Raw genomic sequence first — 27,781 nt, 5'->3', positions numbered from 1 at the left:
AGGAAAACCCAAGTGCTGTTGGGGAGGTTGGCCGATGACCGCTTTAACTGCTTCCTGCTGAATTGGGGCGTAGTAGGGGTTGTGCAGTTGAGATTTCCTTGGGAGGGGTGCCTTTGATGTCATTAACATCAGAGCATTGGCTAGCAGGCCAGTCCAGGGGTCCGCGGTAGGTCTTAGTCATGGACTGCATCGGGGGCTCCATTTGAAGAACTATTTGTAGTTTTACAGCTTCAATTCTGGAAGAGACAAACTTAACAAGGAGGTTAGAGATACAGGGATTGAAATGTATGGCCTGCAGTGCAGGGGATTATTTCTTTGGCACACTTTACAGGCCCTGACTATCTGCTTGATAGTTTTGAAAAGGCCTGGTCCAGTAAGTAATGATTTGGCTATCTGATGGGTGCTATCAATGCCTAAGTGGAAGGTTTGGTGAAGGGTTTTAAGTAATTTCCATTGGTTAGCTGCAGGCAAAAGTATTTTTCCTTCTTCAGTGGCTAGCCATCCTGAGGGGAAGAAACTATGTCCTCGTGAGGTTCCCCATTCTATTTCTTCTTTTGAGTACAGGGGCTTGGTTTCCCAGAGGGGATTACCCCATACTAGGGGTCCTTCTATAAGCATTTCTGATGGAGGGTCCTGTCTTGCAGCTCTTTTTGCTTCAATATCTGCTTGGCAGTTCCCTTCTATTTCCCTTTCCTTTCCTTTCTGATGACCCCAGCAGTGTAAGACTGCCACCTCTTTAGGTTTCTGTACAGCCAGTAATAATTTCCTAATGGCTTCCTGATGTTTGATAGGTGTTCCCTCGGAAGTTAGGAATTCCTTTTCTCTCCATATTGCTGCATGGGCATGGAGGACTAGGTAAGCACACTTATAGTCTGTATATATATTTACCCTTTTTCCTTCTAATTCTAGTGCCTGAGTGAGGGCTATTAGTTCTGCCAGCTGAGCACTAGTTCCTGGAGTGAGGGGATTACTTTCAAGTATTCCATTATCACTGACCACTGCATACCCCATGTTTTGAAGTCCTTTTTCTACAAAGGAACTTCCATCAGCATACAAGTTGAGGTCGGGATCAGTCAAGGGAACCTCTAAAAGGTCCCCTCGAGTGGCATAGGTTTGAGCAATTACTTGTTGACAGTATATTCTATCTTTTCTTCATTGTCTGGAAGAAATGTGGCTGGGTTAAGAGTTGCACAAGTGCGCAGTCGCCGCACTGGCCCTTCAAGTAATAGAGCCTGATATTTAAGTAAATGGTTGTCTGACCGCCACAAATCTCCTTTAGCAGTGAGTATGCCGTTCACATCATGAGATGTCCACACGGTAAGATCTCTTTCCTGTATTATTTTAACTGCTTTAGATACTAAGAATGCTATTGCTGCCACTACCCATAAACAATGAGGCCAACCCTTTGCCACTACATCAGTTTTCTTACTCAGGTATGCCACCGGTTGCAAGTTCGTCTCTCGGACATGTGTAAGGACTCCTACAGCTATCCCTGTTTTTTTCTGTGACATATGAAGTCTTGCCCCGTTGGCAAGCTTAACACTGGGGCTTGGGTTAGGGCCTTCTTTAGGGCCTGGAAAGCCACTTCTGCTTCAGGTGTCCATCTTACTAAATGGGTATTGGCTTTCTGAGTTTCCTTAATTAGTGTATATAATGGCCTGGCTATTTCACCATACCTGGGAATCCATATTTGGCAGAAGCCTATTATGCCAAGGAACCTTCTTAGTTGCTTTAGGGTTTGGGATGAGGATAAGCCAGTATGGGCTGAGTACATTCCTCACTGAGGGCCCTGGTGCCTTAGGATAATTTTAGCCCTAAGTATTTAGCCTGCTGTAAGCAGAGCTGAGCCTTTGGTTTGGAAACCTTGTAGCCACAGGTGACAAGGAAATTTAAGAGCGCTTGGGTGGCTTGATGGCACAAAGTTTCTGAACAGGCGGCTAAAAGTAAATCATCCATGTACCGAAGGACAAGAGTGTCCAGGTGTGAGAACTGGCTCAAGTATTGGGCTAATGCCTGGCCAAATAGATGGGGGCTGTCCCTGAACGCTTGGGGTAAAACAGTCCAGGTGAGTTGAGACGTTGGGTTTGAAGGATCTTCAAAGGCAAACAAGAATTGAGAGTCAGGATGTACAGGGATGCAGCAAAAGGCATCTTTAAGGTCCAGGACTGTAAACCACTCTGCTTCCTCTGGTATTTGGGAAAGCAGAGTATAACGGTTAGGTACAGCTGGGTATAAAGGGACAATGGCCTCATTGATAATCCTGAGATCTTGCACTAACATCCACTGTCTGTTGGGTTTCTGTACCCCTAAAATTGGTGTATTGCAGGGGCTATTGCATATTTTTACTAGGCCGTGGGCTTTTAGGTTCTTAACAATTTTCTTGAATCCTTGTTGGGCCTCGGGTCTAAGCGGGTACTGCTTTTGGTAGGGAAAGGAGGTGGAATCCTTTAGTTTAATTTGAACAGTATGGGCATTTTTTGCTCGTCCATATTGTCCTTTTGTTGCCCAGACTTCAGGATTAATTCCTTCCTCAAGCAGGGGACAACAAATGGGTGTTCCTTCTCCTATGTTCAGGTGTATAATGGCCCCTGCTTTTGCTAGAATGTCTCTCTCTAAGAAGGGAGTGGGGCTTTCAGGCATAATTAGAAAAGCATGTGAAAAGAGTAAAGTTCCCCAGTCACAACTTAGTGGCTGAGAGAGAAGTATCTAGTGACTGGCTGTCCTAGGACCCCTTGGATAGTGACAGATCTGGAGGACAGTTGTCCAGGACAGGAGAGTAAGACTGAGAAGGCCGTGCCAGTGTCCAGGAGACGGTTAACCTCCTGGCCCTCAATGGTCAAGTATACCCGGGGCTCTGTGAGGGTGATGGCATGGGCTGGCACTTGCCCTGGGCACCCTCAGTCCTGCTGCTGGATCATCTGGTTAATGGCTTCTGATTCAGAGGACCTTCGTCCCCTGGGACAGTGGGCCTTCCAGCAATTCCCTTGACATAAGGGGCATGGACGAGGGGGCGGCCTATTTCTACGTGGACAATCTTTTTTAAAGTGTCCTTATAGACTGCACTGGAAGCAAGCCCTATTAGGCATTTGATTTCCCTAGGCTTTCCGTGTTCCAGAGCCTCCAAAGTCCGCTTGCCTGAGGGCCATGACTAAAGCAGTGGCCTTTTTTTTTTTATCCCGTTTGTCCCGTTCTGCCTGCTCCTCCTGATCTCTATTATAAAAAACCGAGGTTGCCAAGTTCAATAGGGTTTCTAAGTTTTTTGAAGTTTTTTTCTAATGTCTGCAGCTGACTGAGTGATAAACCTATCCTTTAAGATTAGTCGGCCTTCAATACAGTCAGGTGACAGAGAGGTATGCTTTCTCAATGCCTCCCTTAGTCTCTCCAGAAAGGCAGTAGGATTTTCTTCCTTTCCCTGTGTTATAGTGGACATAATTGAATAATTCATAGGCTTCTTCCTAAGTCCTTCTAGCACGCAAGTTAGCAAATGTCTGCGGCACCAACCTGCATGTTCTGATTCTGTGTCCCAGTGAGGGTCTACAATGGGAACTGCCTGCTGGCCTGTGGGGAATAGTTCTCTTTCCTCTGTTGTCATCCTATCATTGACCTGAGATACCAGAGATCGCCAAATCTCGGGCTGCAGTTATGGCAGCACTTCTCTCAATTGGGGTTAGTGTCTGATTTAGCAGTAACATTATATCTCTCCATGTCAGATCAGAGGATTGTCCTAACCCTTGTGGCCATCAGGATTATCTGATAATTTAAATTAAAATTATCTATAGATAATCTATAATTAAAATTATCTATAGATAATCTATAATTAAAATTATGTATAGATAATCTATAATTAAAATTATCTATTTAAAATTATCTATTTTAATTTGCTTCAAGTCTGAGAGAGAGAAAGATACGTGCACTCTGGCTGGGCCGAATTCTCCTCCCACCGCTTGGAGGGGGCATAATTGGGGAACATTGGCACTCTTTGGTTCATTGTTTACCCCTTTGTCTATCTCCTTTTGGATCGTTTGGGTTGAAGGGGTGTCCTTATTAGTTGGGGAAGGAGCTGGGGAGCCACCCTAGTAGGGAGGTAGACTCGACGGCTTCCTGCAGGGCATAAATCACACTTTTTACGTAATTGCGAGTTGTCTCTTAATGAAAAGAAAGTTTGTACGTATGGCACTTCACTCTTCCTTCTTTTCTACAACAGAGGTCTAGGTGTAAGTTGGTGTTATAATCTATACTTCCCTCAGGAGGCCAGGTTTCTCCCCCTTGAAGAGGATATTGTGGCCAGGCGGTACTGCAGAAAAATATAAGTCGTTTCTTTCTTAGTGTCTGAGAGTCAAATTGGTCCCAATTCTCCAGAATATATCTTAGGGGCATTTTCGCCTTGGGGGGAACGTTTCCCATCGCTTTGGAGGTCCCTTCATGGTCGCCAAATGTTACCGGGGGGTCCTTGCTCCCAGAGCTCCTAATGTGGTGGCGGGCCGCTTCCAAGATGGTGGCAAGCCTCGTGTTCTCTGAACTGGGGTGCTTGGCCTCACGGATTCCAAGGAATGGAATCTTGGGCCATGCTGTGAGTGTTATAGCCCTATTAGAAGCCGTGGGTCACAGAAGAGAACCGTGGAACCCAGCGACTAGTGTTCAGCTCGATTAGGACGAACCCGGGCACTTAGCTGTGCAGAAACAATGGCAAGCCTTTAGCCCAATCGGGAGCGGCAATGGGCACCTCGCTGGATCAGGAGCACAGCGGACACCCTGCCAGATCCAGAGGGATGGAAGTCAGCGGCGGGTCTGTGACGGCGGCAAACAGCAGTGGTGGACGGTGAGCGAAAGCTCAGCTCGAGCCGTAACAAACATGGACCAGAAGAGTGCAGTTGCAAGATTTAATAGAGTGAAAACAGAGCTCCCATACAAAGGGAGGGGACTCAAAGAGGGTAGCCGGCGTTTAAGCAATTCTTGTGCCTCAGCCTCCTGAGTAGCTGGGATTACAGGCATGTGCCACTACGCCTGGCTAATTTTTGTAATTTTAGTAGAGACAGGGTTTCACTATGTTGGCCAGGATGGTCTTGAACTCCTGGCCTCAAGAGATCCACCCACCTTGGCCTCCCAAAGTGCTGGGATTGTAGGCATGAACCACCACACCTGGCTGATTTTTTATAGACACGAAGTCTCACTGTGTTGCCCGTGCTGGTCTCAAACTCCTGGCCTCAAGCGACCCTCCTGCCTCAGCCTCTCAAAGCACTGAGATTACAGGTGTGAGCCTCTCTGCCTATCCCTATAACTCTTATTATTGCAGCTAATATGGTGGACTTGAATCTTATTAAGGGATTAAAATTTTAAAGTCAGCAATTATGATAAAATTTGCAAATAGTTTAAATCCTTTAAGATGATCCCTTTTTTTTTTTTTTTTTTGAGACAGAGTTTCACTCTTGTCGCCCAGGCTGTAGTTCAGTGGCACGATCCTGGCTCACTGCAACCTCTGCCTCCCATATTTAAGCGTTTCTCCTGCCTCAGCCTCCCGAGTAGCTGGGATTACAGGTGCCTGCTACCATGCCCAGCTAATTTTGGTATTTTTAGTAGAGATGGAGTTTCACCATGTTTGCCAGGCTGGTCTCGAACTCCTGACTTCAGCTGATACGCCCGCCTTGGCCTCCCAAAGTATTGGGATTACACGCATGAGCCACCGCTCCTGGCCAAGATGATCCCTTTAATGTTAGAACATAATGATTATTCTTGGGCCCATCTATACTGAAAATACAAAAATTAGCCAGGCCTGGTGGCACATGCCTGTAATCCCAGCTATAGGCTGAGGCCGGGAGAATCACTTGAACCCGGGAGTCGGAGGACACAGTGAGCCGAGATCAAGCCACTGCACTCCAGCCTGGGCAACAGAGCGAGACACCGTCTCAAAAAATAAAAAATAAAAGAACATAGTGGTTATTCTTGATTGAGAACCAGATTAATTAGTTGCCTTGCATTTAGGTGTATATTATATGAAAAAATGCATACTGTAGTTCTAAACACTAGAAATACACTCAGTGAGTCAAAGGTTCATACTGGAAGCAGCAGCTATGAAATTGACATAGAAGGAATAGTAGATACTTGTCTGCTATCTCATGTACAATCCAGGGCATATGTTCCTTGAATAGAATGACTGAATTGCCAGGCACAGTGGCTCACACCTGTAATCTCAATACGTTGGGAGGCCAAGATAGGATTGTTTGAGCCTAGGAGTTCAAGACAAGCCTGGGCAATATAGAGAGACCTCGTTGCTACAGAAAGTTAACAAATTAGCCAGGCATGGTGGCACATCTGTATTCCCAGCTACTTGGGAGGCTGAGGTGGGAGGATCACTTGAGCCTGGGAGGTTGAGGCTGCAATAAGCCCTGATCGCACCACTGCCCTCCAGCCTCAGTGACAAAGCAAGACCCTGTCTCAAAAACAAAAAAGAATGACTCAATTACTCTATTTCCATAGTTCTTACTCTCTCCTTCTCTGGACCCATATAGTTGAATTCCCATAAGGTAAAGGCCCCTATAATATGTCTCCCTTGTATATATTTTGCAAATTAGACATAGTGTCTAGTGTGGTTGAGTCCCCAACATTCATTCTACTGCACATGATTTGCATAACTAGTCATGGTTTAGTTTAATAATGGATTACTTAGCGTGAAGGCCAAGGTGTTGTAATAGAAGTCTCAAAATTCAGTAGCATAAAGAAGATAGAAGTGTCTTTCTCTCATAAATTATTGTGGCCAGTCCAAACTGGTGGTAGGGTGGGAGAGATGTGGATAGCACAGGTTCATTTAGGGGCCTAGGTTTTTTCTTTCTGTTGCTCTACCATCTCCTAGAACATTTGAATTGTAGGAACCGGTTGTAGGCATGGCAGGGCTCTAACTTGCAAGGAATAGGAAAGAGAAGAAAAGCTCATGCCAAACCTAGATATGAAATCATTTCTTCTGCTCACGTTCCATTGAATTTTATATTAGTGACAGCACAGTCACATGACCACACTTAACTGCAAGAAGTACAGAAAACGGGCCGGGTGCGGTGGCTCACGCTTGTAATCCCAGCACTTTGGGAGGCCGAGGCGGGCGGATCACGAGATCAGGAGATCGAGACCACGGTGAAACCCTGTCTCTACTAAAAAAATACAAAAAATTAGCCGGGCGTGGTGGCGGGCGCCTGTAGTCCCAGCTACTCGGAGAGGCTGAGGCAGGAGAATGGCGTGAACCCGGGAGGCGGAGCTTGCAGTGAGCCGAGATCGCGCCACTGCACTCCAGCCTGGGTGACAGAGCGAAACTCCATCTCAAAAAAAAAAAAAAAAAAAAAGAAGTACAGAAAACGGAGTGTCTAGCTTATCAGCTATGTGCCCCAGAAAATGGGCAGAATGGATTTTGAAAGAACAACTAGTCATCTGCCATTATGAGATGGGAGGGTAAGTTGGCTAGCAGACTTTTGGAAAATATTTCCATTTTCCTAAACTAATAAAGAAGCACATATAATACTAGACCAAAAGTTTGTTAATATTTTGATAATTCCACTTGTATGAAATGTTTCCTCTATAATCTTACATATCTTCTTTTGTATATTCTAAAACATTATTCTGAGATGGAGACCATCGGCCTCAATAGACTGCCAGAAGGGCCTGTAGCACAAAAACAGGCCTCTGCACTGGCAGAGGCAGCAAGATTATTTAACAGCCTGTTAATTCAGACAAGCAATAATGAGAATGTGACTCAGGCAGTGTCCACAGGGGATAGATTCCAGAGATCCTTTAACCTTCACTCACAGAATCTGCTTTTATCAGCAATACAGCCAGATGATAGCATTGCTACTACCCATTTATGCTCACTTAATTTTGGCAGAAGGAAATACTTCTTTGGAAGAGTAGTTTAGGAATGTTTTCTTTTTAAAGTTAGCTTGAAATAGGGAGAAATGTTCAAGACAGATAGGATGCCATCTTGTTGTTTAGCCGGCATAATGGATATTAGCTGGACATTTTTCTACAATTAATAGCTTCCCCCGCAGAAAAAACAATAAGCTTTTACCGCCTTAGATCGTGTGACGGAAAGCCTCTTAAAGTAGAGGAACAGAATCAGACACTCAATAGGAACAAGAGCCTTAGTGATTTGCCCTGAGGATTGGAAGCAGCACAGGAATTGCTAGTGGCAGGTTGAGGATGCCTCAATAATAGTATCATGCTCCAATCCCAGGCCTCTGCACAAAATTGTGAGTAATCACTGCCAACGCCTGGATCCACAGGCCCTTGCAGAGTTATCTTTCATTGCTTTGTACATGACACTGTGAGCCTGCAGTAAAGCAGTAGCAGCCCAATTCATCACTTGAGTTCCATTGATCCAGCCACTCCAATGGGCTGTGGCTGTCTCCAGTCTAATCTCCAGAGGATTATGGGTTTGCAGTCTCCTATGACCTTACACTTAGATTTCCAGCAGTCAGTGGCCTTGTTTCATTTTACTAGAATGTGAGCTCTGGGTGAGAGAGTGAGACTCCATCTCAAAAATAAAATATTAAAATAAATAAAACTGCACATGTAAATATGTAAGACATTACAGGATTTAATGAAAACTCATATTCATCCTCCCCATACGTTTCTTTTTTTTCTTTTTCTTTTTCTTTTTTTTGAGACAGAGTTTCACTCTTGTCGCCCAGGCTGGAGTGTAGTGGCACGATCTCAGCTCACTGCAACCTCCACTTTCTGGGTTCAAGCGATTCTCCTGCCTCAGCCTCCTGAGTAGGTGGAATTACAGGCACATGTCACCACACCTGGCTAATTTTTGTATTTTTAGTACAGACAGGGTTTCACCATGTTAGCCAGGCTGGTCTTGAACTCCTGACCTCAGGTAATCCTCCCTCCTTGGCCTCCCGAAGTGCTGGGATTACAGGCATGAGCCACTGTACCTGGCCCCCATACCTTTCATAAATATATAAATTTCAGTTCTATCTCCATAACGCCTCATCTTCCTGAACTGGAAAACCCTTCTTTCTCTGGCCCATTTGTTATCTCTTTGATAATTTCAACAGCTCTTTTCCTATACCATCTCTACCATTAGAATGTACCCCTTCTACAACCACTGCATCAAGGCCTATTCATGTTCATACTTTGAGACCCAGTTAAAACAGCATGTCTTCCATGACAGTTTCCCACTTGGGTTTATTCACTCTGTCTTCTGAGATCCTCAACTCCATTTCTTCTCATCCTACTATAAATATTTGCACATTTTCACTAACCTTACCTGAATGAAACTCCATGGAACATTTGGTTCATCTCAGTATTTCTACTGCTTAGAAATACTGAGACTTGCCACAGAGTTAAGTTCTCAGTAAATGCTGGATGAATGAATGAAAGGATAGAGGTATATGGGTCAGGAAAGGAATGCTTTGTCTCTGTGAGCTTCAGTGCTAAAAGCATTATCCTTGTGCAGCTACATAACAGGCGGAGCCCGGTAGGTTGGGCTGGTAGTTCCCAAACTCTAATTCCCATATCCCCTTTGCTGACGTAGAGGTAGTTCAAGAAGCCACCATCCTTTAATGCTCAATTCATCTTTGTTAAACACTTCACCTTAAATGAGTCTGGAAGACTGGGAAGACTTTTCAGAGTGATTGGTAGGTTTTAAAGCATAAAAAGAAGTTTCCTGGAGTTAGCTGGGAAGTTAGGAAGTTCAGAAAAAAAGTAACAATATAGAGATTCTTATGAAATTTTTCTAAAGTCAAAATTTTAGCATGCTATGCAAGTGCTTTCTTTTCCCACCTCATCGGTCACTCTACACACAAGTTGTACTGACTTAACTGTTCTTCTAGTCTTTTTCTTTCCTCTGAGCCTTTTTTTTTTTTTTTTTCGAGACAGAGTCTCATTCTGTCGCCCAGGCTGGAGTGCAGTGGCACAATCTTGGCTCACTGCAAGCTCCGCCTCCCGGGTTCACGCCATTCTCCTGCCTCAGCCTCCCGAGTAGCTAGGACTACAGGCACCCGCTACCACGCCCGGCTAATTTTTTGTATGTTTAGTGGAGACGGGGTTTCACCATGTTAGCCAGGATGTTCTTGATCTCCTGACCTCGTGATCCACCCGCCTCAGCCTCCCAAAGTGCTGGGATTACAGGCGTGAGCCACCACGCCCGGCTGCCTTTTTTTTTTTTGAGATGAAGTCTTGGTCTTGTTGCCCAGGCTGGAGTGCAATGGCGTGATCTCAGCTCACTGTAACCTCTGCCTCCCAGGTTCAAGTGATTCTTCTGCCTCAGCCTCCCGAACAGTTGGGACTACAGGCACGCGCCACCACGCCCAGCTAATTTTTGTATTTTTAGTTGAGACGGGGTTTCGCCATGTTGACCAGGCTGATCTCAAACTCCTGACCTCAGCCTCCCAAAGTGCTGGGATTACAGGCGTGAGCCACCATACCTGGCCACCTTTTTTTTTTTTTTTTTAATGTACAGTCCAGAGGCTTTTTTTTTTTTTTTTTAACACAAATTATGGCATGCATTCACAGGGAATAGGCTCCAGCAACTCAGGCTCCTTCCCATTGGTTCTTACACAGTGTGCTTCTCTGGGTGGAGTAGGCTGGCGTTTAATTTGAACCCGGGTACCTTTCTCTCTGGCTTCCTTCTTTTACTAAACATTTTCCTTCACGCATTTCAGGAAGCGCTATTGGCTCTTAGTGTGCTTAATGTGCTCAATAGGCACAATTCTCTTGGCGAGAATCTGGCCTGTAACTTATTTGTTTACAACAGTGCCAACAGCATATTGGGTAATACTGTAGACTCTTCCAGTTTTGCCATGGTAACATTTGTGGGACATTCCTTTTTGAACAGTACCCATTCCCTTGATGTCTACAATATCACCTGTCTTATAGATTCACATGTACCATGTGACCAAAGGAACAACTCCATATTTTCTAAAAGGCCTAGAGGACATATATTGGGTGCATCTCCTCTTTCCCTTTGTATTTGTCATTTTGGCAAATTACTGGAAGATGGTTGTCCCAGCCAATAGGTCCTGAGCCTTTTTAAATGCTTTTTCATGTGCTTGGAATGCCTTGTTTCCCGGATTTCGTTTATTTATCTTTTTCTTTTTTCTTTTCTTTTTTTTTTTGAGATAGGGTCTCACTCTGTTGCCCAGGATGGAGTGCAGTGGTGCAGTCATGGCTCACTGCAGCCTCGACCTCCCAGGCTCAAGCAATCCTCCTAACTCAGCTCTCCTGAGTAGCCGGGACTACAGGCATAAGCTACGTTTTTATTTTTTGTAGAGACACGGTCTCCCTATGTTGCCCAGGCTGGTCTTGAACTCCCAGGTTCAAGGGATCCTGCCTCGTCACCCTCCCTAAGTGCCTTAAAGAGCCTATGAGTGATGCTTGGAACAAAGTGAACCTCAGTAGACATTTCTTGAATGAATGAATCCCACAAGAATGCCTATTGCAATGAAAGATTGAGAGCAGGTACTTGTCTACTTTCTCTTTCCACATCCAGCATTCTCCTGGTGTGCAGCCTGCAGATGTGAAGGAAGTTGTTGAGAAGGGTGTACAGACTCTTGTGATTGGCCGAGGGATGAGTGAGGCCTTGAAGGTAGGTGTTGGTATGCACAGCATTCCTGAGGACAGGTGGGGATCTCTTGGGCCTTTGTCTTACAGATTTGTCCTTCTTGGGAGGTCATCTTTATATATCATGTACCCTCATTTTGCTGACCCAGGATAGCAATGGCTGCATACATTCCTCTGCCTCATGAGCGTTGGGCTGTCCAGTCTACGTAACCCTGAGACGGTGTCATTTCAACTATTTCTCAGAATCCCTCAAGTTCTACAAGGGTCACTATTTGGTCCTTTATAGTTTAATAATACTTTATATCCTCATAGTATACTTTATAGTACTTCTAATTTTTCTTTTCTTGGACACATTTATAGTTTTCCCCTCTTAAGAAAAAAATTTAATTTTATTTTTCTTTTTTAAAAAATATAGATGGGGTCTCACTATTGTCGCCCAGGCTGGTCTTGAGCTCCTGAGCTCAAATGATCTCCTGCTTCGGCCTCCCAAAATGCTAGGATTACAAATGAGAGCTACCACATCTGGCCTATTTTTTAATTTTCTTTCTTTTTTTTTTTTTTTTTTTTTGAGACAGAGTCTTGTTCTGTTGCCCAGGCTGAGTGCAGTGGCACCATCTTGGCTCACTGTAACCTCCGCCTCCCGGGTTCACGCCATTCTCCTGCCTCAGCCTCCTGAGTAGCTGGGACTACAGGCACACGCCACCACGCCCAGCTAATTTTTTTGTATTTTTAGTAGAGACAGGGTTTCACCGTGTTAGCCAGGATGGTCTTGATCTCCTGACCTCGTGATCCACCTGCCTCAGCCTCCCACAGTGTTGGGATTACAGGTGTGAGCCACCACGCCTGGCTTATTTTTTAATTGTCTTACAGAAATAATATATGCTGATTGTAAAAGATTTAAAAATTCAATGCAGAAATGTAGAAGTAAAAAGGTGGGAGATTCCCTTCCTGATTTTCACATTTGATGTATATTTCTCCAGTCTTCTCTGAATGCATCTGCAAATATATACACACTTACACATATAGATATACATTTATATACTTATAACCATTTTACATAAATAGGTCAGTGCTATATGTATTCTGTAACTTTTTCCCCCACTTACATTACTGTATTATGGATAGTCTTCCACATAGAGGCCTACCTCATTCTTTGCTTTATAGATGTCCTACAGTCCTGTTCCTTACTGATAAAGGTGCCCGTTATATCTAGGGCTTTATATATATAGGGCACCTTCATCAGTAGGGCTCAAGCAATCCTCCCATCTTGGCCTCCTGAAGTGCTGGGATTAAAGGCTTGAGCCACCATGCCCAGCCTATTTATATTTTAAATTTTTAAACTCGTTTTTTTTCCCCATTACAATAATTCCTGATAGGCTACTGTTATAAATCTCAAATATACAGAAAATATAGGGCATATTAAAAAATATTTCACTTGAGTTCTTTCTGAGGCAGAGTCTAATTAAAATCTATTTTTAAAAAATATTCAGGACAAGCCAGAGTTGAGAAAATATCTAATAATAGCTGTCACTATTAAGAACATCTTTCATATAAATTCATTTACAAATATTTATTAAGCATTTTCTGTGGGTAAGGCACTATTCTAGAAATTCATGCCCCTCATGGATAATAAAAAACTAGACAACTTCAGATAATAATAAACGCAGTGAAGAAAATGGTGACTTATGCGGGGCTACTATGGGTTGGGCAGGTAAGGCCTTTGTGAGAAGACATTTGAGCTGCAGTGTACATACATGACTCAATTTCATCCTCACACCAACCCTGTGATATAAGTACTATTATACCTATTTTACAAGGGAAGAAATTGGGGCTGGGAGACTTTAAAGAGCTAGCCTAACATTTCTTAGCTAGTATGAGGCAAAGAAGAAATTTAGACTCAGTTTAGACTAACTCAAACATTTAACATTTATGGAGTTTGCACACCAAGGTAGATGTTTCACATACTCTTAGCTCAGCTAGTTGTCATACCAACCCTAGGTGTTAATATCCCTAATTTACAGGCATGAAAACAAAGACTCAGAGAATTTAATTTACTTACCCAAGGTTACAGTGCTAGTAAGGATGTAAATCCAAGACTAACTGCAAATTCCATGTTCTTTCATTTCCATTTCACTTGAGCTTTATGCATGGGTATTATGGTATCTCTGACAAAGAGGGCTTTTTGACTCATTGGGGCTCACTGCCAAATTTTGGACTGGTGATACACTGAGTGATCGTGAAGTAATGATTGTCACTGTCTAATTCTGTAGAGTACACCTGCCTCATGGCAGTAAAGGAACCCCTGGGGGGCCTTTCCCCTACTTACTCATCTCTTTTCCACCTTCCCAGGTGCCTTCATCAACTGTGGAGTACCTCAAGAAACATGGCATTGATGTGCGGGTCCTCCAGACAGAGCAGGCAGTGAAGGAGTATAATGCCTTGGTTGCCCAAGGGGTCAGGGTGGGAGGTGTCTTCCATTCCACCTGCTGATGGAGCCTTAAGAGGAGAATAAATCAGTAAGTGCCTATGCCTCTGACTGTCACTCACCATTCTCCAAACCAGCCTCCCCTAAGCATTTTTGGACACCTGCTCATACCAGGTCCTGTGCTAGGCTCTTGGGATGCAGGGATGACCAAGACAAGGTCCCTGTCCTTGAGGGTGCTAAAAGAAAAAAAGATGAGACAGAAGTTTAATAATATAGTGAATGAACTGAGGGAACATTTGAGTAACAGGAACAGTAGGAGTATGCCCTGGGAGTTGGGTTCTAGACAGGCTGTTCTACTAACCAACCCTGAGACTGTAGCCAGATCGTTCTCTCTGGGCTTCAAATTTCAACTATAGGCCAGGCGCCATGGCTCACACCTGTAATCCCAACACTTTGGGAGGCCGAGGTGGGTGGATCACTTGAGGTCAGGAGTTCAACCACAGCCTAGCCAACATGGTGAAACCCCATCTCTATTAAAACTACAAAAATTAGCTGGGCGTGGTGGCACGAGCCTGTAATCCCAGCTACTTGGGAGGCTAAGGCAGCAGGAGGATCACTTGAACCCGGGAGGCAGAGGTTGCGGTGAGCCAAGATGGCACCACTGCACTCCAGCCTGGGGTGACAGTGAGAGACTCCGTTTCAAAAAAGAAAAAATTCAAGTATAAAATGTTGGGGCTGGCTAGATGCCCTTTAAAGGTTCCTACTGGCTCAGATAGTCTTTGTTCTATTAAATACCAAGGTGGCCTTTGTGAAGCCTTAGAATAGACTGAGAGAACTACAAGTTATCAGCATCACCTTATTTTTAATTTTTCTTTCTTTTTAAAGAACTATGGGCTTTGGTGTCAAATAGCGTTGACTTTGAACTGCAGCTCACTGCCACTCACTGGTTGGGTATTTATCTAATTTCTTAGTTTCACTGTTCTTATCTGTTAAATCAGGATAACATTATCAGTACCTGGAGTCATTGTAGATATTAAATGAGGCAATTCATAGAAAGTATTAACTCACTGCATGGCATTTAGTAAGGACTCGATACATTAAACCACTGTTGTCCTTATCTTTCTATTAATGGGGATACTGTGTAAAGCCAACTAGTTTCATTTTATGGTTCTTAATATAGCAGCTTATTATTTCAAAGAGCCATAGAATGTTGGAGCCCAAAGGAACTATCTCACTCATTTATTCAGTAATTCTCTTTCATATCCATTTACAGACAGCCCGTTACTAATTTTTTTATGACCAGTTATTGTTGGGCCCTGGGGGAATAAGGATGAATGTTACAATTCCTGCCCTTGGGAATTATGTTGTATGAGAGAAAGACAAATAAGCAAACAATAATAACACAATGTTAATATTATAATACTTACTAGGTCCAGTGGTGGCACAAAGAAAAGACTAATTTATCCTACTAGGATGGAAGGAAAATTAGGGAAGACATCACTAAGGAGATGACATTTAAGTTAAGTCTTAAAAAATGGAAGGTTCATTAATTCACTGAAAAAACAGTTACTTGGCAGCTCTTTTAACTAGACATTTACTAGGTATGGTATTTATCACAGCCATAACTAAATAAAATCGCTCCACCCCAGCCATCATTGGAGCAGCAGCAGTGGAAAGATGATTTTTGCTTCATATGATCCTGCCACCTGACTACATAGTTAGTTAGGCTTCTGACCTACAGGGACCAATCTATAGACTGGACAGCAACTTAAGATGTGGCTTGGCAAGAAAAGCTGAAACAGTATGGAAAGTGAAGGGATTTATTTTTTTCCAAGTTCTCCAAGTAAGTGGCAGACCTAGGATTAGAACCCAGCACTGTGTCTTTATCATTTTATGGCATACACCTCCTTGCTCCCTAGAAGCAGACGGGAGTGAGTACTTCACAGACCCAACACCCAGCATTGAAGTCTCGGAAGGATCTGCTTGGTGCCCTTTCCGCAGCCCTTTCATTTGTCAGATGACAGATCTTTCTAGATCTGTTCCCTTAGCTCATAAAGCCAGCCCTCTGTATAGCTGAGAGGGATGTTTGATAAAATTCAGACTGTTTCTTTAGTGATGCAGTCTTTTTTTTTTTTTTTTGGTCAAATGTAAGGTGAGACAGCTCTGGTGGGTGTTGAATTCGGTGTGGGTGTAATCATTGTTCTAAGTGAGTTGTCTCCAATTAAAGAGAACTTACTGTAAACTTCTTAGAGACAGAAGTATCTGTCAGTGACATTATTAAACTTTTAAGGAAACCTGCTAATACATAGCCCCTACTTTGGAACCTGGTGCACATGGTCAGTGATGGAAATATGTAGAGCTTGAAGGGAAGCTGTTTCTCCACATAACTATACTTAGTCCTCTGTCTTAAATCATTAAAGCCTCTGAGTTAGTTTGTAGGTAGAATAGCCCTCAAGCTGCCCACAGGTCATTTCTTCTAGCCTGAGTGGTTAAGACAAGAAGTTGGCCGGGTACGGTGGCTCACGCCTGTAATCCCAGCACTTTGGGAGGCCAAGGTGGGCAGATCACCTGAGGTCAGCAGTTTGAGACCAGCCTGGCCAACATGGTGAAACCCCGTCTCTACTAAAAATACAAAAATTAGCCAGGCGTGGTGGCACGTGCCTGTAATCCCAGCTAGTCTACTCGGGAGGCTGAGGCAGGAGACTCGCTGGAACCAGGGAGGCAGAGCCTGCTGTGAGCTGAGATCGTGCCACTGCACTCCAGCCTGGGTGACAGAGCAAGACTCCATCTCAAAAAAAAAAGACAAGAAGTTGGCGATGGCTAGGTGTGTACCTTTCTTCTCCATAATTGTGTTTGCTGAGTTCAATCATCTCAAAGAAAATATAAAGTCCTTTCAGAAACTTGAATCTTTTTTTGCAGCATGCCATGGTACTGCTACCTTTGCTCTGGAGACACAGAATCATTCTTTCCTTGCCCGGTATGGGCCAGGAGTTGTGCTGGGGATACAGCACAGACATTCTTACGGTCCAGGTACAGATCAGTTGGAAGAAATAAGATGTGTAAACATTACAGTGAGGATGTAGAAGTTGCAAATTGGCACAAATCTACCTGGAGACATGTTTTGTTTGTCTCAGTAATTTTAATATTTACTGTAGTTACCAAGGTTTTTTAACTTTCATGAAAATGAAGATTTCTGGCTGTTTTGGAAGAATGGGAAGAACTGACACCACTAGGTCCACACTTATAAATGAAAATAACTGCATGGAATGGAATAGCACTGGCTTCTCCAACAGAGAATGTGCTCTCTGATTCTTCCAATTGCTGTTATCTTCTAGGCCACTTTATTCCTTTACTTTTCCTGCCTACCTTTCTTAAGGGGTTTGCATTTGTGAACCTGCAATGCAATATTAATAAATACTATATGTGTGAAGAATATAGTATAGGAGGCTGTGGGAACATAGAGGAAATGTTCCAAGCCCATAAGAGACACAGATATGTCCTAGAACAAGACCCAGTCCTGAAGAATGGAAGGAAAGGAACCACAGGAGACAGTCTGAGGAGCACATTCCCAGGCTCAGCAGGTCCAAAGGCCTAGAGGTGAGAGAAAAAGACCACAGGTAATTCTGTTCAACTGGAGTAGTACAGAGACAGTTTGGGACAGGGAGTATGAGGCTGGAGACGAAGCAGAGCCATGAAGAGCCTTCAAGACAGGAGTTCTGACTTTTTCCTGGGATGAGTAGTGATCCACTGAAAGGGCCTGAGCAGGGGAATGGTGTGGTCAGATCAGCTCATCACTTAAGGAGGGCTGATGGGGGCTCCATCAGTATAGAAACAGTGTAAGAAGAGGACTAAGAAACATGAAGGAAGAGGGATCTAAAGGACTTGATGGCTACTTTTGTATGAGGGATGAGGAAGGAATCCAATGTGCCAAACAGGTTTCTCGCTCTGACTGCTGGGTGCATGCTAGACCACTCACTAAGAACAGACCCCTGTGATGAAAGTCACCTGGGGAAGAAACTGGAGGCCTGGGTTCCAGCCTTAGCTTCACCACTAACTCAGTCTCTCTGGGCCTGTGTATTCATTTGTAAATGAAGGTGCCACACTGGAGTGCTCTTTATGCCCCTTTCCAGACCTTTATAAAAAGGTCTTTATTTTTTTTTTTCACTTCAGTGAAAAAGTACAGAATCAGATAGAGAAAAACTAAAATTCTCACATTCCCCAGAATGTGAAAATTCAGGGTAAAAGCAATTTAAAAAGTTGAGCCCAACCCCGATACGATACTTGAATTCCTTAGCAACAAATTTGTCAGGAGCTTGTTCAACCTCTGCTCAAACTCATCTAGCCTGGAGAATGCTATACCCCCTAGTACAGCCTGTTCAATTCTTATACAGCTTTTTAAAATGTATTCTGATACCAAGCCAAAACCTGTCTCTTAGTGCATGTCTACCTTTGATGGAAAAAGTACTACATTTTGCATTTTTAAGACAGGATCAAATCCTGGCTTTGTCCCTTAGGAGACAGACACTATCTCAAAGCCTCTGTTTCCTTACATGGAAAATGAGGGCTAACTTGGAGGATTTTTGTAAAAGGGGTACTTATCTGAAAAATATCCAGCATATTCTTCCCTTAGAAGGTTTTCTATAATTACAGCATGATGGGCTCAGGCAGCAGCCATGGTTCTTCATGTTTTTGTCTAGGCTCCAACCCAGCAGCTGCCGTCAGGTGTTCATGTCAGGGCTGTGGTACAATTCCACCTGGCTACAGCTTCATGGCACATCCTTAAGAGATGCAAAACAGGTAAGCACACTAGAAAAGTCAGCTCCCTGGAGTTAATCATTCTTCCCCTAGTCCCTCTTTAGCACTCATGACCTCGTGGAAATAGACTGCCAGATCTGTCATTTCCTAATTGTGTGACCTAGGACAGGTTACTTATTTCTCTTGACTTCAGCTGCCTTGTTTATAAAATGAAGATAACAGTACCTAGAGAAAAGAGCTTATAACACTGCCAGGTACACCCAAGTACCTTAAACCAAAAGTTAAAACATGCTTGAATTTAAATTCCAGCTCCACCTCTGAGTAATTGTATTATCTTGCTATTATTTTTATAAGCTTGCCAAGTGCCAAATATGATCAAGACTAGCTGCAGGTTCAGATTCTAGCAATCGTTATTTAATCCATCCTATTCAACCACCGTTGAGGTCCAATTATCTTCGTTTCACAGATGAGGAAACTGAGGCACAGAGAGCTGAAGATTTGAAGGCTTTTTCCCATATACTTCCCCTGAGGTGGTATAGCTTAGACCTTTGGGATCTTCTTGGATTTTAATGAATACAGGCTTTATTACTTACTGTACAGTAATAGCCTCATTTGGCTATTGTGAAGATTAAATGACGTAAAGTACATAGCACAGGCGGTACCAAAGGTTAACCTCTCTGGAGCACTGACTGTTACTATATCACACTTGCAATTTTTTTTTTTTTTAAACAGAGATATGGTCTCGCTATGTTGCCCAGGCTGGTCTTGAACTCCTGGGCTCAAGCAATCCTCCTGCCTCCTATAATCCCAAAGTCCTGGGATTATAGACATGAGCCACAGCCCCCAGCCCCATGCCTAAAACTTTAACTCACATGCAGCATCATGTCATCAGAGATGCTGCAGTAAATTACTTTATTTCTTGCACTGGATCCCTGTTTCCCATAATCCTGATTTCTTTTGTAAAATATAGCTCTTCTATATTATTTATTTAAAGCCATAGAGGTCCTAAGAATAATGGCAGGCAAGATCAAGAATTTCCCTCAAAGCAAGGCGCAGTGGCTCATGCCTGTAATCCCAGCACTTTGGGAGGCCGAGGTGGGCAGATCACGACGTCAGGAGATCAAGACCATCTTGGCTAACATGGTGAAACCCCATCTCTACTAAAAATACAAAAAATTAGCAAGGCGTGGTGGCAGGCGCCTGTGGTCCCACCTACTCGGGAGGCTGAGGCAGGAGAATCGCTTGAACCCGGGAGGCAGAGGTTGCAGTAAGCCAAGATCACGCCACTGCACTCCAGCCTAAGCGACACAGCAAGACTCCATCTCAAAAAAAAAAAAAAAAATTTCCTCAAAGATGAAAATGATTCATTCTCCAGCTATTCAGTCCTTGGCCCAGCTACTGCCTGTGTTAGGGAAGAGGCTTCTTAGCAAGATAACGCCATGTTTAAGGTCCTTCAGCAACTGTCAATGGTAAAAAAAGTACAGCTGTTAAAGCGGCCTTGGAGTTGCCCTGACAAACACACCATCACTTTAAGAAATAAAACTATAGCTCAAATAACCAATTATCAGGAGGTAGGTGGATCTCTGTGTTTCACACCAGAGGAATAGCATGTAAGCATGTAGTATAAAACCTGAAGCTATAGCCACATGCATTTCTTTACAGACCAGGAACTAGAACAGCTTGGTGTTTTCTCAACTTTATTGTGGAGAGGGGAAGGGTAAGTAGACTTGAAGGTTTTTTATTTTTTAGTTGAAGAAACAATTTATCCTGGTTTTTGATACCAGATGAGACTGTAAGGGTCACATACTCCTTAAGCCTACACATCAATTCCAGGTGAAGTGCTTCAGGCTTGGCTCATTCTGACACCTAAGAAGGGCCCTCTAGGCCATGGTTGGAAAGACTGTTTTTGCCTCAGCGCCGTGCAGGTTTGGGCATTATATAAACTTTTACAGGCTTGCTGAAGGGAATGGTGCCCTCGATGCTGGTTTCCACCTGTGGTGACATCTCACCACCCTCCATCCAGGGGCATTTTGGAATGCGAGCACTGGAGTTGTAGGCCAGCAGCAACCTCACTTCCACCTGGCATGCCTCTGAAAAAAAGATAAAAGAAATCCTCTATAACTAGGCAACTGCTAGGAATGAGGATGAAATGTGAAGTTAAAGAAATATCAAAATGGAAGCAGTAGGGGGAAATTTCTTCATCCGTCCACATCCCTCCCCTTACCCTCACCAAACAAAACACTGAGCCTGCAGATGTGATGCTGTTCCATCACCTTCCCCTCGGGCTCACTGTGGCACAGAGCCAAAGCTGCTGAGACAACTGGAGAGCAAGGTAAAAATCCTTCCAGGAAGATTAATTGCTTCATGATCTGCTTTATGAACTGGGCTCAAATTCTTATGCAAGTGTGGATTTGGGCAGTTTCAGAAGGTGCATGTGGCTTATTCTGATACCCAGTTGGGCTCTTCCTGCGCAGTCCCATCTCAAGCCTCAGGGCTGCATGTACCACAGACTACTTTATTAGTGGAGAGGAAGCCTTTGAATAGGAAATGGTTTGCCAAAAAATTTCTGGCCAATGAACAGGAACATGTTTCAGGGACCTAAAATGTCTGAAAACATTTCATTCTTTCATTACATTATCTTACAATATAATCATCTAGTGTCTCTATGGGCAGGTCCTAGCAAGAATAAATAAGAACTCCCCTCAAGTTGCCTGCTGTTTGGTTGAGGAAACAGATAGTTGCAATGGAGTACAACACACGCTCTAACCCAAGCCTGCAAAGAAGTACTAAGGAGGGAGTGCAGGAAGGCTTTGGAATAGAATATCCATTCTATGCCAAGCAGGTAACCCCAAGAGTTCTTATCCTGCTACATTATGAAAGAAAGACTGTCACAATCTTGGCAAAAGTCCCAAGAATCAGATAGGTTCTCAGAGACTCCCCAAATGCACACCTGGGTAAGAATTTGAGCCCAGTTCATAAACTGAAGCAGTTGCTCATTCTATTAACCACAAGCTTCTATAAAGAAGAGGGAGAGAATTTCAGAAAAATGTAAGGGCAAGTGCAAAGGCCAGGAACGGAGTGAGCTTGGGATGTCTCCTTAATTTGGTGCAACCAGAGCAAAAAAGTGTAAGTTGAAGATGATCCCAAGGCTAAGAAGTTTAGAGGGTAGGAATGAAGGCTAGATGGATCTAAATTAACAAGGGCAGAGACTCCAGGACTTCTCAATGCCTCCCCAGACCTCTTCCTGGTTACATCCAAGCTTCTCTCTATGGGTCAGAGTAGAGACTGGATTGCTGTCCTCCAGGAAGGGAAAGGTTTGCAGTCAGCCCAAGGCCAGAGCAATCCAGTGCACCTCAGATTTCAGCATGAGATCTAAGTGCAGCCTCAGCATCAGCAAGTACCAGCCATGTGATAAGCACACACTCACATAACAACATGAGGGTCATGCAGCAGCCATGAGTGTAACTGTCATGAAACTAACACTGCTCTCTGATACCAGGCTCCAGATGAATCTCCCACTCAGGGTGGAATCAAGATAGTTACCTGTATCTGCTTTCCTGCCACACTCTCCCATTCCATCCCAGGTGGCAGACCACAACCACAGCCCCAGTTGGCATAGCACTTTCAAGAAGCCAAATCCTGGTAAAAGCTGGATAAGGCTCAAGCCTATAATCCCAGCACTTTGGGAGACCAAGGCAGGAGAATCACATGATCCCAGGTGTTTGAGACTAGCCTGGGCAACATAGTGAGACCCTGTCTCTACAAAAAATAAAAATAATTAACCAGGCGTATAGTCTCAGTTACTAGGGGGACTGAGGTGGGAGGAACCACTTGAGCCCGAGAGGATCACACCATTGCACTCCAGCCTGGGCAACAGAAGGAGACCCTGTCTCAAAAAACCAAACAAACAAACAAATAAACAAACAAAAACAAATAAATCCTGCTAAGGGCAGAGGGAGTTGATGTAGGACTCAGCCCTACAGGGTCATCTTGCATTCCCTTACCAACATTCGATAAGAATGGCAATTCAAGGCAATGCCATAGGAGTAAAGCGGAGAAGAGAGAAAACAAGAGGGAGGGGAACTTGGGAGAAAGAGACAAGATCATCTAGGACAACTCATGCAACTTATGCGTCATGCCTAGAAGAATATATCTCCTAGGTTTATATTCTTATTCTCATCTTAATGAGACAGGGAAGTAAAATAACTTTCTCAGGATCACACGGCAAAGGAAGCAGAATTTGAAACATGGTCTGTGACTCAGGTTCCTACGTGGCAGCATCCTGCCTCCCAGAGGAGAGGCCCCTCCCTGGTAGGGAGCTACTGAGGGATTGAAGGAGCTCCCTAAAAACTCCAGGCCCCATCACCTAGATTAGGAGAAAGAAATATGTCTCATTTACAATGAGACATATTTCACTTCAGTGCCCCAAACCGGAAGGGACATAGCACAGTGAGGGCTGGGAAGGGTAACTGCCAGCTTTAGCACTATCACTGATCAGGTATGTGGGCCTCCATTTATGTATCTGTAAAATGAAGAAGAGAATACTAATTTCCACTGCAAGGTTGGTCTAAAGATTAAGTGAATTTTTATTGCACATTTAAAACCTTGTATTCAATTTTCATTATTTGCTGAGTGCCTACTACATGTCAGGCACTAGAGACATAGGCTACTAAAACACTGGAGATACAGAGGCAAAGACAAGCAAGTTCCCTGCTCTATAGAAGCCTACATCCTAATGGGAAAGTCAGTAAGTAATTAATTGTGAAAACACATCTGACACCAGTACACACTATATATTAACAATTAAAACAGGGATTTGTAATAGTGACTGGGTAGCAACCACTCAGAGGAGGTGATCTTGTTTTCTTGTTTCTGATGTTTTCTTTTTTTTTTTTTTTTGAGTCAGGGTCTTGCTCTGTTACCCAGGCTGGAGTGTAGTGGCATGATCAGGGCTCCCTGCAGCCTTGACCCCCCAGACTCAAGCAATCTTCCTGCCTCCGCCTCCTGAGTAGCTGGGACTACAGGCACATGTCACCATGCCCAGTTAACTTTTTTACATATATTGTAGAGATAGGGTTGCCCTATATTGCCCATGCTGGTCTCAGACTCTTGGGCTCAATCGATCCTCCCACCTCAGCCTCCCAAAGATTATAGGTACAAGCCACCATGCCTGGCTGTGATCTTGTATAAGTTAAAATTATTCAGGCTCAGGATCACCTGGCAATACCAAACAAGGAAGTCTGCAAGAACTAGGATACCTTAAGAGCAAATGGGGCCTAGGAAAAAGAACCTTGAGCTTGGGGGCAGATCAGCTGAGTTCTAACTCTGGCCGTGGCAATGACTTGCTGTGTGACCAGGGACAAGTCAGTACCCTCTCAAGACCTTCCATGATCTTTTGAGCTACAGCATACTGTAATTTGCTTTCCTGAGCCTTGTCCCTCCCAAAACAATACGGTCCCACGGCATTTCCTTCCCCATGTCTGGGATCCCTTCAGCAGAAGATACTAGAGTAAGGAATCTATTTTTCTGTGGGGCCAGTGGTTTGGCAAATAGTGCAAAAACATTCCAGGCAGTCAGATTATGGAATGAGGAATACTCAGGGAAGCACGTCCTGGGTAGCAGAACTGCTGGATGCTCCCTCAACTACACCAGGCCTACCGCCACTAGAACCCCAAAGGGGCTGCCCTAACATCCAACAGCTTTATAAAGTCATCATTACCCATCTAACACCCTGACAGAGGGAAACCATTAATAAAGGCCTGGCGCAGTGGCTCACGCCTGTAATCCCACTACTTTGGGAGGCCAAGGCGGGTGGATCACCTGAGGTCAGGAGTTCTAGACTAGCTTGGCCAACATGACGAAACCCTGTCTCTACTAAAATACAAAAAAATTAGCCAGGTGTAGTGACGTGCACCTGTAATCCCAGCTACTCGGGAGGCTAAGACAGAAGAATCGCCTGAACCCAGGAGGCAGAGGTTGCAGTGAGCCGAGATCACACCACTGCACTCCAGCCTGGGCAAGAGCAAGACTCCGTCTCAAAATAATAATAATAATAATAGCCTTATAATTCTGTGTTTAAAAACACAGAGTGAAAGAAAATTCCAAAAGGCATTCCGTATCTCTAAAATAAACCAAATTTGGTGGCATTAAACACCTCCAGTAACAGTGCTCCTGAACCATCTCCAATTATTTGGGAAACACCACTGAGGCCAATTCTGCCCCCTATTCTAGGTTCTGCAGACTGAGGTCTTCTTAAGTTTTTTAAAGCAGCCTTACAGGCTTGAAGTGTAATCTCCTTTATACTTGTATTCTCCCATTTTATCCTCATAATTCAGACATATAAGTTGGAAAATGAAAAAAAAATTTTTTTAAATCCTCACAACTAATTTGTAGATTGAGAATTATTATTGTCATTTGGAAGATGCGGAAAAAGACTCAGAAAGGGAGAGACTTGTCCAAGGTGACCAAGCAAGTCGGTGGCAGTTAGGATAAGAATAGTCTCCTGGTGTCCAGACCAGGGCCCTTTCCATGAGACTCCATTCTATCATAATTGCCTGTATATCTTCTAACAGAATCTTATCTCTCATGCAATCAAAGCACTGTAGCAAATTAGCCCAAATATACCCAGTTTGTGCTTATAAACTCATTAAGTTCAATTCTTAGAAGGCCTGATTCATCCATGTATTTTTTTCAAACTTTAAAAACCAAACGCTTAAGGGTAGGTGTGATCTCCCACAGCATATTTTCCTGCCTACCCTGGTCCTGACTCCTTACCTGTCCAAGCGGTGTGGGAGAGGTACACCTGAGTGATAAGCCGGTGCCGCCCTGGGCCAGGATTCCGGAAGTCTGCAGGCTTGGGGTGAATCATCTGAGCCTGGCCATCTGGATATAAGACCTAAAGGGTGACAGAAATGAGAAAAAGAGGCAGAAGCGAGAGGAGAGTTTAACAAAATGGATGATGACATCTGTTGTGAACCTCAAAACACAAGAAGAAAGATGACACCAACTTTACTAAGACTGCGCCTTGGAGGGAGGTCAACACTGTAGACATCTCTATTCCCCTAATCCAGCACGAAGCAGTGTTCAGTAAACATTTCCTGAATTCATGGTGAATGAGTAATATGAACAGAGTGTCTCTATTAAGTGCAAAGACAGGTAAGAATATTAATTCTGATTATGAAAAGTGTTCTCAGGCACCTTCACCAGAAGAGCACTCCCTCCCTGGCTCTGAATCATACCATGGCCCAGCATCCATCACCAACCACCAGTATTTGGAGTTACTTTGTAATTGCATTCTTTCCACTACATTTCAAGCAGCTAGGAAGTCATTTATCTCTCTTCCTACGGAGAGACTGCTCAATGAAGAGTCCACTCAAATCACTGGCTAGTTCTTTAAGTCTCACGAACTGCAACAGAGTTCTTCCTCAGCATCCTGGGGGACCTCCCAGCTCCCTGTGTAGACAGCCTACTATACTGCAGAGTACAAAGGAACTAGAGGAACAAATGAAACTTATCCTGGGACCAGGACCTGCTCTATGTAAATATACTTATGAAGGCAGAGTAGGGAACCACACAGGTCTTCCAATGTTGAAACTGTGGTCAATGCTGAAACTGTGGAAGGCATGTCTCACCCACTTGCCCTATAATCCTTCATCTCTCCTCAGGTCATAGGGCCTCCCCCTGATTCTACACTTCTTTCTTTTTTTTTTTTTTTAGACAGGGTCTTACTCTGCCACCCAGGCTGGAGTGCAATGGCACGATCATAACTCACTGAAGCCTCAAACTCCTGGGCACAAGTGATCTTCCTGCTTCAGCCTACTGAGGAGTGGGGATTACAGGCACGTGCCACCACGCCAGGTAATTTTAAACTTTTTTGTAGAGACAAGATCTTGCTATGTTGCCCAGGCTGATGGTCTCCAACTCTTGACCTCAAGTGATCCTCCTGCCTCAGACTACCATAGTGTTGGAATTACTGGAGTGAGCAACTGTGCCCAGTCTACCCTTATTTCTTTTTTTTTCTTTTCTTGAGATAGTCGCACTCTGTCACCCAAGCTGAAGTGCAGTGGCGCGATCTCGGCTCACTGCAACCTCTGCCTCCGGGGTTCAAGTGATTCTCCTGCCTCAGCCTCTCAAGTAGCTGGGATTACAGGTGCCCACCATCATGCCCGGCTAATTTTGTATCTTTAGTAGAGATGGGGTTTCACCATGTTGGCCAGGTTGGTCTCAAACTCCTGACCTCAGGTGATCCTCCTACTTTAGCCTCCCAAAGTGTTGGGATTACAGGCGTGAGCTACCACACCTGGCCTACCCTTATCTCTTAATGCTGCTACTCCCCACTCTAGTTCTAGGCTCCAAGCTCCCAAACCTACTATAGAAGAAAGATGCAGGTGTCTCAGTTTCCTGATCCTTATTATCTTTAAAGACAAGTGCTTGGGCTTCATTTTTTTTTTTTTTTTAGAAAATGAAGGGGAGGGCCAGGCACAGTGGCTCATGCCTGCAATCCCAGCACTTTGGGAGGCTGAGCCAGGTGGATTACTTGAGGTCAGGAGTTCACAACCAGTCTGGTCAACATGATGAAACCCCTTCTCTACTAAAAATACAAAAATTAGCTGGGTATGGTGGCATGTGCCCGTAGTCCCAGCTACTTGGGAGGCTGAAGCAGGAGAATCACTTGAACCTGGGAGGCAGAGGTTGCAGTGAGCTGAGATCACTGCCACTGTACTCCAGCCTGGGTGACAGAGTGAGATTCCGTCTCAAAAAAGAGAAAGAGAAAGAGAAAGAGAAGGAGAAAGAAAGAAAGAAAGAAGAAAGAAAGAAAGAAAGACAGAAAGGAAAAGAAAGAAAGAAAGAAAGAAAGAAAGAAAGAAAGAAAGAAAGAAAGAAAGAAAGAGAAAAAGAAGGGCAGAGGGGGGCTGAAATAGCAATGATCATAGGAAAAACAAATGAACAGGGGCCATAACTTCTGTGTTCACCAGGCATGGTGGATCAGGCCTGTAATCCCAGCACTTTGTGGGGCTCAGGCAGGAGGACTGCTTGAAGACAGGAGTTTAAGGA

The 27,781-nt window shown here is 44.0% G+C and overlaps 2 protein-coding genes and 1 long non-coding RNA gene across 9 annotated transcripts in view; 1 reads left to right on the top strand and 2 right to left on the bottom strand.

Annotated features, from left to right (window-relative positions):
- Nucleotides 1-14,447, bottom strand: part of LOC115838575 — a 34,963-nt gene extending 20,516 nt beyond the window's left edge. The window contains exons 1-2 of the long non-coding RNA XR_004033593.1: nt 14,144-14,447; nt 13,874-14,043 (exon numbers count right to left, since the gene is read on the bottom strand). This is a non-coding gene — a long non-coding RNA (uncharacterized LOC115838575). The remainder of the gene's footprint in view (nt 1-13,873; nt 14,044-14,143) is intronic.
- Nucleotides 1-27,781, top strand: part of AAMDC (adipogenesis associated Mth938 domain containing) — a 60,051-nt gene that overhangs the window by 30,114 nt on the left and 2,156 nt on the right. For 5 of the 6 annotated variants that reach the window (XM_012505196.2, XM_012505190.2, XM_012505188.2 and 2 more), the window contains 2 exons: nt 11,477-11,572; nt 13,897-14,074. In XM_012505196.2, the coding sequence (XP_012360650.1) occupies nt 11,477-11,572; nt 13,897-14,037 (237 nt within the window). In that variant the 3' untranslated portion in view covers nt 14,038-14,074. Of the gene's footprint in view, nt 1-11,476; nt 11,573-13,896; nt 14,075-27,781 lie in introns of those variants that run through there. The other variant, XM_030828892.1, reaches the window with a different exon arrangement.
- INTS4 (integrator complex subunit 4) overlaps nt 20,408-27,781 on the bottom strand; it is a 127,428-nt gene continuing 120,054 nt past the window's right edge. For both annotated transcript variants that reach the window (XM_003254669.1, XM_030828890.1), the window contains 2 exons: nt 25,502-25,622; nt 20,408-20,817 (listed from right to left, as the gene is read on the bottom strand). In XM_003254669.1, coding sequence (XP_003254717.1) covers nt 20,639-20,817; nt 25,502-25,622 — 300 coding nt within the window. In that variant the 3' untranslated portion in view covers nt 20,408-20,638. The remainder of the gene's footprint in view (nt 20,818-25,501; nt 25,623-27,781) is intronic.

This window comes from Nomascus leucogenys, chromosome 15 (genome assembly GCF_006542625.1).
Source record: "Nomascus leucogenys isolate Asia chromosome 15, Asia_NLE_v1, whole genome shotgun sequence".
NCBI classification, from domain to species: domain Eukaryota; kingdom Metazoa; phylum Chordata; class Mammalia; order Primates; family Hylobatidae; genus Nomascus; species Nomascus leucogenys.
The sequence above is the reverse complement of the archived record's forward strand: the minus strand, read 5'-3'. Positions and strand labels throughout refer to the sequence as shown.